Below are 16,872 nucleotides of genomic sequence, written 5' to 3' on the forward strand. Positions count from 1 at the left end.
TCTTTAAAAAAAAAAAAAAAAGATGTGATATCAACCCTTTTATTCAAATCCCGTTTCTTATAATTTAGTGACCTGGGCACACCTGCCTGCAAGGTGGCTGGGAAATGTCTGTAGTTGGGTGGCCTTGTGGCCAGCTGAGATTTCAAACCTTTGTCAAGGAGAAGGGGAGACTGGATGTTGAAAGGCAATTAGCAGTCGCTACTGCATTGGCCTACCTAAGTTTTCTGCTGCTTGAGTCAGTCTTAGAATATTTTTTAACAAAAATTGTTCTTTGGAAAATTTTATTTTTATTGACCTACAATTTTAAGATGATTTATATGTTATAGCCCCTTTCTTGTTTCTATTTTTGGTTTATTGGTATTTTTTCTTCTTTAGCCAGTGGCTTATATGTTCATTATTTAGAGAATCACCTCCTTCCGTTCTCAGCTGTTTTGTTTTCTAATTTATTAGTTTCCTTATTATTTCTTCCTTATGGCTTGCTTGTAAATTATTTTTCTTATTTAGTTAGATGTTTAATATTTTTATTCTTTAAAAACATGTTAGTTGTGGGGCACCTGGGTCACTCAGTCAGTTAAGCATCCAACTTCAGCTCAGGTCATGATCTCAAGGTTCGTGAGTTCGAGCCCCACGTTGGGCTCTATGCTGACAATGTGGAGCCTGGAGCCTCCTTCAGATTCTGTCTCCATCTCTCTGCCCCTCCCCCGCTCGTGCTGTCTCTGTCTCTGTCTGTCTCTCTCCCTGTCAAAATATAAATAAACATTAAAAACATTTTTTAATGTTAGTTGAATGTCTTTAGGGATATAAATTTTATCTTTTTAAAGTTTTGGCAGCAATCAACGAGTTTTTAATCTATTATTCTCTCACTTTCTAATTCACTGGCAATTAAAGTTCTCTCTTAGACTTAATAGGTATTCAGGAGGGTTTATTTTATTTTCATTCCCTGGTGATTGAGTTTTTTCCTTCCTCCCTTCAGACTTATGTTTGTAATTCTACATCATGGTTAGAGAATGTCATGTATTCAGTTTCTTGTTTTTGATTGAGATTTTCTTTATTGTCAGTAGTCTTTGCAGTATATGATTAATATTAGCAAATACTCCTTGAATACTTGAAAATAACTTTTGAATATGTTCCAGTATACTCCATATTTATTTTAATTTCACCTCTAGAATTTATAACAGCCATGCTTTATACAGTTCTTGTTTTTCAGAAGATATTGGTTATTATTGCAAGTATCATTTCAGATGAGCTGATTGGCACAAACTTTAAGATTAGGTTAATAACGTTCTGCTGTTTATTAAGCTAAAGCTCCTCAATCTTATGTGAAGTAAGGTGTTCATTCAGGACAGGAGGACACTGAGCATGCTTATTAATCCTAACAGAGTCCCTAACTGAGGGTCCATGCAACTGCTGGTAACACATTTTGCACAAAGTAGGGTTTCAGAACTTGGTATGTCACTGCCCTTTTTTATACATGAAACTGCTATTACCATGTTGGATGAGTTTATATTAACAATCTGTACCATTGGGTGTAAGGAAATCTCATTTATCAGGCACACCTGGTTCTTGAACCAGACTCAGCATCAGCAAGGTCACATCCTCATTTAAGAAGGGGGCCGGGAAGGGAAAACGGTGCCTAGGTGTCTCTGCTGGCTTAGTGGATGGTCATATATCTAGCCATCAGGTTGCATATATTTGTTTTTTTGATTGGCTACAGGTCAGCTAAGTCATATTTGTAGATAAGTATTCTCTTACTTTTTATTATTTGTACCTTTCTGTCTCATCATAAACCTGTGGCGTTTTTCTGTTAACCATATTCATTGTTTCTTTTTCTTTTTATTATATTCTAATATGTGTGCTATTTTTCTTCTTTCCACCAGCTTTGATGAATGCTATTATATGTTGTCATACCAAACAGTGTGTTTAAATTGCACTGCCAGTCCCAAATTTAGGTGTCTTCATTTTCTTTTTGTTGTTGTTGTGAATTGTGGCTTGAATATTTTGGAATGTATCCTGGCATAATGGTCTGTTTTAGTGTGTGTGTGTATTTGTAGTGAGAGGTTTCTTTCGTTCTTTTTTTAATCCACAAATATACTTATTACTTCATTTTTTAATTGAGATATAATTGACATATAACATTATATTAGTTTCAGGCATACAACATGCCATACAGCGTGGTTCAATATGTGTATATATTGCAAAGTGATCACCACAAATCTAGCTAACATCCATCACCACACCTAGTTGCAAATTCTTTTCTTGTGAGGAGAACTTTTAAGATTTACTCTCTTATCAACTTAAAATATACAATACAGTAGCATTATGAACTTTAGTCACCATTATATATATTACATTTCCAGGACTTGCTTATTTTATAAGTGGAAGTTTATAGCTTTTGACCATCTTCTTGCCACTGTTGATCCCTGCCTCTGGCAACCACCAATCTGTTTTCTGAACCTATGAGTTCAAGTTTAGGTTTTCTTTTGTTTTGTTATATTCCACGTAAGAGTGAGGTCATACTTGTTTACATCTGTCTGACTTGTTTCACCTAGCATAATGTTCTCTTGGTGCATCCATGTTTTCACAAATGGCAAGATTTCCTTTTTTTTTTTTATGGATGAATAATAGTTGTGTATCTGTGTCTCACATTATCCATTCATCTGTCAACAAACACTTCCATTCCTTGGCTTTTGTAATTAATGCTACAGTGAACCCATGGGTGTGGATATCTTTTTGAATTAGTGTTTTTGTTTCCTGTATGTAAATGCCCAGAAGTGAAATTGCTGGGAAATGTAGTACTATTGTGAGTGTGTGTGTGTGTGTGTGTGTGTGTGTGTGTGTGTTGGGAAAATGCAGTACTATTTTTGAGAAACATTTAAGGCAATTTTAGGTATTATTTGTTCTAGTTTTGTGAAAAATGTTGGTATTTTTATAGGGATTGCATTAAATCTGTAAATTTCTTTGGGTAGTATGAACATTTTAACAATATTGGTTCTTCCAATGCACGAGCACAGAGTATTTTTCCATTTAGTGTCTTATGGTTAAATCTTATGTATAGATCTTTCACCTCCTTGGTTAAACTTATTCCTAGGTATTTTATTCTTTTTTGATACAATTGTAAATGGGATTATTTACTTAATTTCTCTTTCTTACAGTTCATTGTTAGTGTGTAAAAACACAGCTGATTTTTATAAGTTGATTTTGTGTCCTGAAAATTTACTGAATTTGTTTATTCAACAGTTTTTTGGGAGAGTCTTTAGGGCTTTCTATATATAATATTATGTCATCTGCAAATAGTGACAGTTCTTTTCCAATTTGGATGCTTTTTATATCTTTTTCTTGCCTGATTTCTCCAGCCAAGACTTCCAATATCATGCTGAGTATAAATGATGACAATGGACATCCTTGTCTTGCTCTGTTCCTGATCTTAGAAAAAGTTTTATCATTTCACCATTAAGTGTGTTAGCTGTGGGCTTGTCATATATTACCTTTATTATGTTGCATTATGTCCTCTCTATACCCCTTTGTTGACAGTTTTTATCATAATGGATGTTGAATTTTGCCAAATGCTTTTTCTGCATCTGTTGAGATGATCATACGATTTTTATTCTTCATTTTGCTAATGTGGTGTATCACATTGATTGCCTTGCAGATATTGAACCATCCTTGCATCACTGGAATAAATCCCAGTTGGTCATTGTGTATGATCCTTTTGCTATATTGTTGAATTGAGTTTGCTACTATTTTGTTGAGGAATTTTGCATCTGTGTTCAACAGGGTTATTGACCTCTAATTTTCTTTTCTTGTGTCCTTGCCTGCATTTGGAATCCAGGTAATGCTAGCCTTGTAAAATCAGTTTGGAAGTATTCTTTCCTCTCTGTTTTTTCAAAGAGTTTGAGAACAGTTGGTATTAATTCTTCTTAAATGTTTGATAGAATTCAGCAATGAACCTACCTAGTCCTGGACTTTGTTTTTTGGGGGAGATTTTTTATTATTGATTCCATCTCCTTACTAGTAATCGGCCTGTCAGATTTTCTCACTCTTCACGATTCTGTCTTAGTAGATCACATGTTTTAGGAAATTACTTGTTTCTTCTAGCTTGTCTAATTTGTTGGCATGATCTTTTTTAGATCCATATTGCCTTCAGCTTTCATGTGTGGCATATGAATCAACTAGGGATCTTATGAAAAAGCTCATTGTGATTCAGTAGGTTCTGTAGTTGAACCTCAGATTTTGTATCTTTCACAACCTCCCCAGTAATGTTCATGCTGCTGTTCTTCAGACTACGCTGGTGAATACAAAGCTCTTGGATGCGTATTCTTTTTAAAAAAAATTTTTAAGTGTATATATTCATTTCAAGAGAGACAAAGAGAGCAACCGGCTGAGGGGCAGAGAGAGTGGGAGAGAGAGAGTCCCAAGCAGGCTCTGTGCCATCAGTGCAGAGCTTGATACAGGGCTCAAACTCACAAGCCACAAGATCATGACCTGAGCTGAAATCAAGTGTTGGACACTTAGGCTGATTGAGCCACCGAGGTGCCCCAAAGTGGTTCATTTTTAGATGAGTCGATGATTGTGGGAAAGGAAGATTGAATTATTTTTTTTTCACATCACACAGCAAATTGATTTAGTGGAAAAGGTGTGAGCATTGGAATTAGACTGATTTGAGGTCATATATGGCCTCAGGTAAATTGTGTAGTTTTTCTAAGCCTCATTTTCTTCACAGTGGAGTGGAAATATAATTACCATTGGGTTGATGTGAAGTTCGAACAAAAAGGTATTTTTAGGGGAACCTGGCTGGCTCAGTACAGCATGCAACTCTTGATCTCGGGGTCATTGAGTTCAAGCCCAATGTTGGGGGTAGAGTTTACTCAATAAAAAGTAAATATGTTTTTAAAAGAAAAGATATTTTATTTTATTTTTTTTATTGTCAAGTTAGCTAACATACAGTGTATACAGCATGCTCTTGGCTTTGGGAGTAGATTTCCATGATTCATCATTTACCTACAACACCCAGTACTCATCCCAAAAAATGCCCTCCTCAATCACCCATTTTCCCCACCTCCTAGGTCCCCAACCCCCATCAACCCTCAGTTTGTTCTCTGTATTTAAGAGTCTCTTATGGTTTACGTCCCTCTCTGTTTGTAGCTATTTTTTCCCTCCCTTCTCCCATGATCTTCTGTTAAGTTTCTCAACCTCCTCCTATGAGTGAAAACATATGATATCTGTCTTTCTCTGACTTATTTCATTTAGAATAATACCCTCCAGTTTCATCCACATTGTTTCAAATGGCAAGATTTCATTCTTTTTCGTTGCCAAGTAGTATTCCATTGTATGTATATGTGTGTGTATATATATATATACACCACATCTTCATCCATTCATCAGTTGATGGACATGTGGTCTCTTTCCATAATTTGGTTATTGTTGATAGTGCTGCTATAAACACTAGGATACATGTGGCCCTATGAATCATCACTCCTGTATCCTTTGGGTAAATTCCTAGTAGTGCATTGCTGGGTTGTAGGGTAATTCTATTTTTAATTTTTTGAGGAACCTGCATGCTGTTTCCAAGAATGGCTGCACTAGTTTGCATTCCCACCAATAATGCAAGAGGGTTCCCCTATCTCCACATCCTCATCAATGTCTGTTGTTTCCTAAGGTTTTAATTTTAGCCACTCTCATTAGTGTGAGGTGGTATCTCAGTGTGATTTTGATTTGCATTTCCCTGATGACGAGTGATGTTGAGCATTTTTTCATGTGTCAGTTGGCCATTTCAATGTCTTCTTTTTAGAAGTGTCTATTCATGTCTTTTGCCCATTTCTTCACTGGATTATTTGTTTTTCGGGTGTTGAGTTTGGTAAGTCTTCATAGATTTTGGATACTAACCCTTTATCTGATATGTCATTTACAGATATCTTCTCCCAGTCCGTTGGTTGCCTTTAATTTTGTTGATTGTTTCCTTTGCTCTGCAGAAGCTTTTTATCTTGATGAGGTCCCAGTAGTTCAATTTTGCTTTTATTTCCCTTACCTTTGGAGATGTGTCAAGTAAGAAGTTGCTGCGGCTGAGGGCAAAGAGATTGTTGCCTGTTTTCTAGGATTTTGATGGTTTCTTGTCTCACATTTAGGTCTTTCATCCATTTTGAATTGCAAGAAAGTGGTCCAGTTTCATTCTTCTGCATGTTACTGTCCAGTTCTCCCAGCACCATTTGCTAAAGAGACACTTTTTTTCTATTGGATACTCTTTCATGCTTTGTCGAAGATTAGTTGGCCATACATTTGTGGGTCCAGTTCTGGGTTCTCTGTTCTATTCCATTGGTCTGTTCTTTTCCATGTGTCTGTTTTTGTGCCAAATACCATACTGTCTTGATGATTTCACCTTTGTAGTACAGGCTAAGGTCCAGCCAGGATTGTGATGCCTCCAGCTTTAGTTTTCTTTTTCAACATTACTTTGGCTATTTGGGGTCTTCTGTGGTTTCATACATATTTTAGGATTGTTTGTTCTAGCTCTGAGAAGAATGTTGGTGCTATTTTGATTGGGTTTGCATTGAATGTGTAGATTGCTTTGGGTAGTGTCAACATTATAACAATATTTGTTCTTCCAATCCATGACCATGGAATGTTTTCCCATTTCTTTGTGTCTTCAGTTTCTTGCATAAGCTTTCTATAGTTTTCAGTGTACAGATCTTTTACCTCTTTGGTTAGGTTTATTCCTAAGTATTTTATGGTTCTCGGTGCAATTGTAAATGAGATCAGTTCCTTGATATCTCTTTCTGTTGCTTCATTATTGGCAAATAGAAATGCAACTTGATTTCTGTACATCGATTTTATATCTTGTGACTTTGCTGAATTCATGTATTAGTTCTAGCAGTTTTGGGGTGGAGTCTTTCGGGTTTTGCATGAAGAATATCATGTCATCTGCAAAAAGTGAAAGTTTAACTCCTTTGCCAATCTGGATGCCTTTTATTTCATTTTGTTGTCTGATTGCTGAGGCTAGGACTTCCAACGCTATGTTAAACAAAAGTGGCGAAAGCGGACATTCCTCTCGTGTTCGTGATCTCAGGGAGAAAGCTCTTAGTTTTTCCCCATTAAGGATGATATTAGCTGTGGATCTTTCATATATGGCTTTTACAATGTTAAGGTATGTTCCTTCTTTCCTGACTTTCTTGAGGGTTTTTATTAAGAAAGGATGCTGTATTTTGTCAAATGCTTTTCCTGCATCTATTGACAGGATCATATGGTTTTTATCCTTTCTTCTGTTAATGTGCTGTATCACATTGATTGATTTGCGAATATTGAACCAGCCCTGCAGCCCAGAAATGAATCCCACTTGTATTTTAAAAGATCCTTGTACAATGTCTGGCCTACTAGTTGTGACTACATTTAATGGTATTAAAATGTCACATCATCCAGGAGCAAGGATCTTTTTTTTCTCACTGATCTTGGGGATTAATTTTGTGTCCTTTAGTCATGCTTCCTTGTAATGTCAGGATTCCAATTAGGTAATTCTGAGATTTCCAGGGCAGGATTGATTTTCATTGCTTATTTCTCTTTCTCAGCCATGTCTTTGCAGGACCCCACTCTCGGCAGAGAGGGGAACACAGAGGAAGAGATTATGGCTGCTGTGGTTTTTTCTGTTGGACCTCTGGTAAGTTGGGGTTTCCTCTAGTCCTGACCTGCATCTTGGTTTAAGAGCATGTCTATTTTTCCTGAATTCTGTGACTTCTGTATCTCACCCAGACCCCTTCTCGTAACTGAATCAGATGGTTTCCCCCATGAAAATTGGGTTTATCATAGTGAAGCTTGTAATCTGTAAGAAGTTTCACTATACATATGGAACCAATATCAAGACACATGATCTTTCAAAAAATACTTTTGCTATTTTTTTATAAACCGTCTAGGAAATTTACTTTTGATGTTAAATTTGTATTGTTCCCAGGAAATTTCAGTTATTTGTGGGGTAAAAGAATCGAATATTTTAAATTGGAAATATTGCTTAGGAAATTTTGGGGAAAGTATGTACACACAGACACACCCACACCCTCTCAATTAAGAGGGACCGTTCCCCTTGTGCCCACTCTCAGTGATCTCCTCTTTTCTACCCATTAAGAAGTGACCAAGCTTAATAGATGACATGGAGAGAAAGAAGATGTTTAAGACACAGAGCTTGGCTGTAGGGTGCTTACAGTCTCATTGAGGTAAGGCCTACAAAGAAATAGTTACATAATTTGTTTAGGTGAATGATAGTTCCTGCATCTATTGCTAGGAATTTTGCTAATGATGCTTAGCTGTATGATAAACATGATGAGTGCTATGTAAGAAAAGAAATGGGCATTAGTATGGGCAAAACTGGTCACAGAAAGCTCATGAGGACAGTTAGACTTAAGTAGTACTCACAAGTGGGATTTAAGTTGTCGTAAAGTATTTATAAGGGTACTTCAGGTGAGAAGGGAGTTTAAGGGCAAGAGAACAGTGGGGTGAGCTAGTGATTCCAGCTGGAAACTATGGAAGATAGTACTGGAAATTAGATATTTAAGCTGAATCTTTTTTTTTTTTTTTTAATTTTTTTTTCAACGTTTTTTATTTATTTTTGGGACAGAGAGAGACAGAGCATGAACGGGGGAGGGGCAGAGACAGAGGGAGACACAGAATCGGAAACAGGCTCCAGGCTCCGAGCCATCAGCCCAGAGCCTGACACGGGGCTCGAACTCACGGACCGCGAGATCGTGACCTGGTTGAAGTCGGACGCTTAACCGACTGCGCCACCCAGGCGCCCCTAAGCTAAATCTTTTAATGCTTCCCTGAAGACATTTAAGTATATATATGTATGTGTGTATGTTTGAGGTGGGTGTCAGTGAGGTACAAGCCGTGTCTTAGCAGTGACTTTTTGAAATAGATTCCGAAGAAAGGTAATACCAACAAATACAATTTGTCTAGTCGTGATCTGCGGTAACCTATAGTAGTGACCTTTCACTCTTTATAGCCAGGATGTATAATGTGTAAACAGTCCTTAAAACATACCCTTGAAAAGATAAATAAAAACCAAAATGTTACACTTGATCAGCATATCTGAAGTATTTGTCTAGTATTGACATGGCCAGACCCATCCCTAATTACCAGAGGTTGATGTTCACATCATTAATTTTCTGGAAGCTGAATGTTTTTATTTTTTAGATAAGAACTTGGAAGGGGAGAAATAAGATAACAGTTTTTCTCAATGGACTTTCAGTAGTTTTATTACCCATAGTTTTTTTAAATGGCACACACAAAACCTAAAATCATAAGTACTAATCGAAAGAGGTAGTAAAATACCATCTCATTTATAAAATCAGGCCCTCATAGGGATACAGCTTATAAGGTTAAGAAAATAATGTAGTGAGAAGTCCCTGAAATGCTACCTGAGTAACTACAAGACCTTCCCCCTGACCCCCCACAACACTGAAATGATCTTCAGCTGTACAAAGTACATAGTGTTAGTAGGTTTTGAATACTATTCTTAAGATAGATACTTTCTGAGAAATACATTTCAACTCTATATGAAAAGGGAAAATTATGTAGGATCTGAAGGCCTCTTACTATAAATCTATTTTTTTGTTACAATAGGTTCTTTGTTATAAGCCTCCTTTAAAAACTATGTGGTTGTATCTTTCTCAGTCTTGTGTTTGTCATTGTCTCAAACAAAGTTGAAGAAGATGATTGGATGTTACTATGGGACGGTAATTTCAACGCTAAATTAACCAATAAAAGGGGCCACCCTGTTAATTTCAGCCCTAATTCAAACAACAAAAGGGATCATCCCATGTATGTCACATCCACAGTGGACCGTTGGTACTTGAGGCTCTGCTGTGAGTCATCAGCAGCCTATCACTGAGTGATCGTATCCTGTATCCCTTCAGAATCCTGAAGTTTCCAAGCCAGATGAAGACCTTCACCTTCAGGCTGAAGAACCAGAATTGGAAAAGGTAATGCCTCACATGTTACATGAGGGGAATAAAGTGCCTCTTTTACTGTGCCTGGTTCTTAATGTTCCTAGTGCCTTGCAAGTTTGCAGTGAATATCATCTTGCTTGATAGCTGTAGTAACCCCAGGGCTGGCCGCATCAGTGTGACGGATTTCATTTCCCTTGGTGGCAGCCCTAATGTGGCAGGTCACATTGTAACTACTGATGATAAAGTATCCTATATCACATGCTCTGATTCTTGCTTTACATCGTGAGACTCAACACCATTAAAAATATCAAGAATACATGAACATCAGTGGAGGTATTTAAGGTGTGTTTAAAATGGTTTAGGTTTTTTATTTCATTATATTGTTAAGCTGACTTTCTTATTCATGAGTATAGAATTCAGCTGATTTTTCCAGAAAATACCAAAGTCAGAAATGTATGAGATATGTTAAGAAAAGTTATCTAAAACTTAGAAATAAGGCAAAAGGTAAATGTATGCCCTTTCAGTGTCGCATTGAACCATTGTCTAACCAGCCTGTGTAAGGGTCACCTGACATAGCCCGGAGAGTTACGTTGTTTGATGTACTAGTTACTGTTGGTTAATATCCAGAACATTGAAAATTTGCAAGTTATTTTACCTTGGAGAAAAAATAACCCCCAAATTTATGGTTTTATTGTCCTTGTAGGACATTCACCAGGTTTCTAACTAATTTTGCGGTCTTATTCCAGCATTCTTTTTTCTGCAATCAGTAGACAGCTGTTTTTGTGTCTCCTTTGAACCAGATTGGTCAGGCAGCTGATCTCTCATTAATGACTTAAGTAAATCTTTGGCATGTGTTGACAATACTTTTAGAATTACAGGGGTTAAGTTTTAAAAAAAATTTTTTTTGAAGTATAGTTGACATACAGTATTCTATTAGTTTCAGTTGTACAGCATAGTGATTGGATAACTCTGTACATCACACGGTGCTCATGGCAATAAGCGTAGTTACTGTCTGTTACCATACAAAGTTATTACAATGTTATCGACTATACTCTCTGTGCTATACTTTTCATCTCTGTCGTTTATTTTATAACCTGAAGTTTGTACCTCTTAATCCCCTTCACCTATTTCACCCATCCTCTCACACACCCCCCCCCAACAACCACCATTTTGTTCTCTGTATTTAGGAGTCTGTTTCTGTTTTTTGTTTGTTCGTTTGTTTTCTTTTTTAGACTCCACATATAAGTGAAATCATATATTTATCTTTGATTTATTTCACTTAGCATAATAACCTCTAGGTCCATCAATGTTGTCAGGAATGACAAGGTTTTTTTTTTTTTTAATTTTTTTTTTCAACATTTTTTATTTATTTTTGGGACAGAGAGAGACAGAGCATGAACGGGGGAGGGGCAGAGAGAGAGGGAGACACAGAATCGGAAACAGGCTCCAGGCTCCGAGCCATCAGCCCAGAGCCTGACGCGGGGCTCGAACTCACGGACCGCGAGATCGTGACCTGGCTGAAGTCGGACGCTTAACCGACTGCGCCACCCAGGCGCCCCAGGAATGACAAGGTTTTGTTTTTGTTTTTTTCTTTCTTATGGCTGAGTAGTAGTTCAGTGTGTGTGTGTGTGTGTGTGTGTGTGTGTGTGTGTGTGTACGTGTGTACGTGTGTACGTGTGTACATGCCACATCTTCTTTATCCATTTATCTATCAGTAGACACTTGTGTTGCTTCTATATCTCAGCTATTGTAACTAATGCTACAATAATTATAGGGGTGCGTTTATCTTTTTGAATGAGTGTTTTTTATTTTCTTTGGGCAACAACCCAGCGGTGGAATTACTGGATCATATAGTAATTCCAGTTTGAATTTTTTGAGGAACCTCCACACTGTTTTCCATAGCAGCTACACCAGCTTGCATTCCCACCAACAGTATACACAAGTGACTCCTTTTCTCCACACCCTTGCCAATTCTTATTATTTCTTGTCTTTTTTATTTTAAAGCCACTTTGACAGCTGTATCTCATTGTGATTTTGATTTGCGTTTTTTTTGTTGACCATTCACATGTTCTCTTTGGGAAAATGTTCATTCAGGTCATGTGCCCTTTTTAATTAGATTATTTGTTTTTTTGTTATTGAGTTGTGTGAATTCTTTTTAGATTTTGGATATTAACCCCTTATCAGATAAATCATTTGCAGATACCTTCTCCCATTCATTCGGTTGCCTTTTTTCTTTTTTTAATTTTTTCAGGTAAACTCTATGCTCAATCTGGGGCTTGAACTCACGATCTGAAGTCAAGAGTTACAAGCTCCACTGACTGAACGAGGCAGGGCCCCTCAGCAGGTTGCCTTTTTGTGTTGATGGTTTCTTTGGCTATGCAAACACTTTTCGTTTCCTGTAGTCCCAGTTGTTTATTTTTGTTTTGGTTTCTCTTGCCTCAGGAGACAGATCCAGAAAACTGTTGCTAAGCCCTATGTTTTATGGTTTCAGGTCTTACATTTAGGTCTTTAATTCAGTTTTTCTTTATTTTTGTGTATGGTATAAGAAAGTGGTCCAGTTTCATTCTTTTATATGTAGCTGTCCAGTTTTCCCAACACCATTTTTTTTGAAGAGACAGTCTTTTTCCCATTCTTGCCTCCTCTCTTATAGATAATCGTGATGTTTTTTTTTTTTTAATTATGTAGTTCAGCTCCATTTTTTTTAGAATTACGTTTTGAAGTTTTTTTAAATTATACTTTGAAAGTTGGTTTTATTCTAAGAATGTTTTGTGTAAAACTGGGCTTTTCTTTTTGCTTTTAGGAGAAAATACATTCTGACACTCAGTCGTACACATAATTTTTACATAGGTTTTTTTTTTTTTTTTTAATTTAGTACTGGGCCAATCATCCTTAAAATTGCCCTTTAACATATGATAGTTTAGACTTAAAATTTTTAAGGTAAAAATATTAATAGTTTCAGACTTTGAGTCATGAACTGTAGGAAAGTGCCATTATTTTTGACCTGGTGAATAATTCATATGGTTTATTTTTGTTCTTCTGACAGGAAATCCCTGACAGAAGAGCAATTTTGTGTGGCTCTTTCTTAAATTCTACATCCTGTTGATAAGTACTGAACTTAGTTTTATTTAACTTAGTTTTATTTAACTTTAATTCTAGTAAAACCAGTTTTTCAGTGATAATTTTTAACATTTCCATATCTGCAAAAGGTGCAAATAGAATTTTCAGGGGCGCCTGGGTGGCTTCATCGGTTGGGCGTCCGACCTGAGCTTAGGTCATGAACTGATGGTCCGTGGGTTCGAGCCCCGCATCAGGCTCTGTGCTGACAGCTCAGAGCCTGGAACCTCCTTCAGATTCTGTGTCTCCCTCTCTCTCTGCCCCTCCCCACTTGCTCTCTGTGTCTCAAAAATAAATAAGTATTAAAAAAAATTTTTTTAATTAAAAAAAAAGAATTTTCATAGCACGTGTATTGAATCTGTTGATCAATTTGGGAAATATTAAAGTCTTAATATTAAGTTTTATAATAAGAATATGGAATGTTTTCCCATTTATTTAGGTATTCTTCAGTTTCTTTCAGTGATGTTTTGTCATTTTCAGTGTACGTGTCTTGCATATCTTTTGTTAAATTCATTCCTAAGTGTTTTATTCTTTTTGCTATTTTAAATGGATTTTTTTCTTAATTTCTTTTTTGGAATGTTCATTGCTAGTGTATAGAAATGGTTGACTTACGTATATTGATCTTGTGTCCTGAACCTTGCTGAACTAGTTTATTTAGTTCTAGAAGGGTTTTAGTTTTTGTTTTTGTTTTTGTTTTTGTTTTTGTTTTTGCATGGGCGTGTGTGGACTTTTGTTGGGTTTTCTATATGCAACATAATATCATCTGTAAGTGGAGATTATGTCATTTCCAAATAGAAATTTACTTCTTCCTTTCCAGTCTGATATTTCTTTTTCTTCTCTAGTTTTTCTTGCTAAAACTTATAGTATAATGTTGAATAGAAGTGAGGAGAGGGGACATCTTTGTGAGGTTTATGATCACAGAGGGAATGCATATGGCCATTCACTATTAAGTATGATGTTTGAGTTGGGTTTTCATAGATGGTGTCTATCATGTTGACGAAGTTTGCTTCTATTTCTAGTTTGTTGGGTTTTGTCACATACTTTGTTGGGTCTATTAATATCATTGTGTGGGTTTTCTTTATTCTATTAATATGGTGTATTACCTTGATTGACTTTAAGATATTAAATGAACTTTGTACACATGGGATAAATCCCATTTGGCTATGGCATATATTATGTTTTCTTTGTTGCTGTTTTCAAACTGAATCAGACTGAATTGATTCTGTCTCGCTCTTCCTTAAATTCTACATTTGTCTTATTTTGGTAATACTGGCCTTACAGAATGAGTTGAAAATGTTTCCTTGTGTTTTTTGGAAGAGTTAGTGAAAGATTGGTGTTAATTCTTCTTGAAATGTCTGGTGGAATTCAGTGAAGCCACTTGAACCTGGGTGTTTATTCATGGGAAGTTTAATTATAATTTTCATATTTTCTATGTCTTCTTGAGTCAGTTTTGGTAGTTTGTGTCTTCCTAGGAATCTGCCCATTTTATCTAGATTTTTCTAATTTGTTGGCATACAGTTGTTCATAGTATATTCTTTTATAATCCTTTTATTTCTGTAAGGTCAGTAGTAATGTCTCCTTTTTCATTCCTGATTTTAGTAATTTGAGTCTTCTCTTTTTTCTTAGTCAGTCTACCTAAGGGCTTTGTAATTGTTATCTTTTCAAAGAACTGACTTTTGCATTAGTTGATTTTCTCTATTGTTTTTCTATTCTCTGTTTGGTTTATCTCGATTCTAATATTTATTATTTCCTTCTGCTTTAAAAAAAAATTTAGTTTGGGGCACCTGGGTGGCTCAGTCGGTTGAGCGCCAACATGGGTCATGATCTCACGGTTTGTGGGTTTGAGCCCCACATCGGGCTCTGTGCTTACAGCTCGGAGCCTGGAGCCTGCTTTGGATTCTGTGTCTCCCTCTCTCTCTGTCCTTCCCCTGCTCATGCTCTGCTTCTCTCTCTCTCTGTCTTTCTCTCTTTCTCTCTCTCAAAAATGAAGAAACATTAAAAAAATGAACAGGAGGGTCATTACCTTGGTGAAGTGTCCCTTTAAAAAAAAAAAATTAGTTCACTCTTCCTTTTCTAGTTCCCTAAGGCATATATTTAATTTTTTATTAAGTTCTTAATTTACATTCCAGTAGAGTTAACATACAGTGTTATATTAGTTCATGCCTCACTTTTCTTATTAGCACCTTCCTTATTGTGAGGATTCAGTCATTATGTAACAAGCCCTTATTAGATCAGTGCCTGACAAATATTATGCACTATACATATACATGAATCCATTTGCGCCTGTTGCCTGCCTCCCAACAATTATTGGACCATGGGTAATAATCATGTTTCATTTGTAATCTTACCCTCTCTCACTAATTATTTTGAAGCATATACAAGACATTATATAATTTATCTATAAATATCTCATTATATATCTGTAAAAGATGTGTTTTAATGTTACATATACTATCATGGTTACAGCTAAAAAATCAGCAGAAAGCCTTAATATCAAATGTGGAGTTGGTATTTGTTTCCCCAATTGATTCACATGTTATGATTACTTAATGTCGTCTCTTAGGTCACTTTTAGGCTAGAGGTCCCCCCCCCCCCTTTTTCCCCCTTGTAATAATTCATTGAAAAACCACGTTATTTCTACTTTAGAACTGTGTTGTCCAATACAGTAGCCACTAGCCACATGTGGCTTTTGAGCACATGAAATGTAACTAATCCAAACTGAGATATGCTGTCAATTTAAGATGCACATCACTTCAAAGACTTAATACAAAAGATAGAATCTCATTAATAATTTTTACATTGATTGCACATTGAAATTATATGTGCACTAGTCTGAATGTATTATTTAAAATAATTTCACTTGTTTTCTTTTATGTTATTTATCTATTTACTTTATTCTGAGAGAGAGAGAGAGAGAGCATGAGCAGGGGAGGGGCAGAGAGAGGGAGACAGAGAGAGTCCCCAGTGCATGGCTTGAACTCACAAACTGTGAGATCGTGACCTGAGCTGAAACCAAAAGTCAGACACTTAACCAGCTGAGCCACCCAGGCGCCCCTCACTTGTTTTCTTCTTAACGAGGCTACTAGAAAACCTTACATTACATATGTGACTTGCAATACACTCCTTTGGACAGCATTGATTTAGAATTTCACACAATTTGGATTTTATTTATTGTGTCTCCATGGGGATATTTAACATGTTCATCTGTTCCCTGTATTGTTAGTTAGATCTAGAGGCTTTATCAGATTCCAGTTTGACTCTTTTAAAAATGTTTTTGACAATAGTATTTCATGTATCTGGTGTATACATGAAATACTATTGTATTTCTGGTGTATACTACCAGAAGGCACCTATGCCTGGTCGAGAGGCCTCTTTGATATATTAGCAGCCACTGATGACCCTTTAATTCGTTAAAGGTTACAAAATGATGATATTCTAATTCTTTTATTTTATTTTTATTTTTTTATTTATTTTATTTATTTTTATTTATTTATTTATTTATCTTTTATTTTATTTTTCATGTATTAGCTGGAATCCTTCCATAAAGAGAAATCTCTCCTCATCAACAATGTGATCACACTTGATAACCATAAAAATTATAATATTTTACATGGGAAAAGGACAAAAGGTTAATTCTTTCTCTTTATTTGCCAGTTTCAAGGCATCCTCCAAAAATGATCAATGAGTATTTTTATAGTATTATTATGAAATCATGAGCTTAAAGGTATATTTTTGAAACCCATTATAATTTATTATTCTTACTGATGTTCAAATTGTCCCATTATTAGCTAGGGGGAGACTCTTCGAGTAGTGTTTGATAGCTTGTTTGCATTTT

General features: G+C 36.0%; 1 protein-coding gene across 6 annotated transcripts in view; it reads left to right on the plus strand.

The window, feature by feature from the left end:
* The window catches only part of ZNF624 (zinc finger protein 624), a 35,655-nt gene that overhangs the window by 3,121 nt on the left and 15,662 nt on the right, over window positions 1-16,872 (plus strand). For 2 of the 6 annotated variants that reach the window (XM_058702902.1, XM_058702903.1), the window contains exons 2-4: window positions 7,554-7,642; window positions 8,105-8,192; window positions 9,891-9,956. Coding sequence is in view for 3 of the 6 variants with exons in the window: in XM_058702899.1 (XP_058558882.1) it covers window positions 7,556-7,642; window positions 9,891-9,956 (153 nt within the window). In the remaining 3 variants the exon portion in view is untranslated. Of the gene's footprint in view, window positions 1-7,553; window positions 7,643-8,104; window positions 8,193-9,890; window positions 9,957-16,562; window positions 16,666-16,872 lie in introns of those variants that run through there. The other 4 variants (XM_058702899.1, XM_058702900.1, XM_058702904.1 and 1 more) reach the window with 3 other exon arrangements.

Source organism: Neofelis nebulosa, chromosome 16 (genome assembly GCF_028018385.1).
Source record: "Neofelis nebulosa isolate mNeoNeb1 chromosome 16, mNeoNeb1.pri, whole genome shotgun sequence".
NCBI lineage: Eukaryota > Metazoa > Chordata > Mammalia > Carnivora > Felidae > Neofelis > Neofelis nebulosa.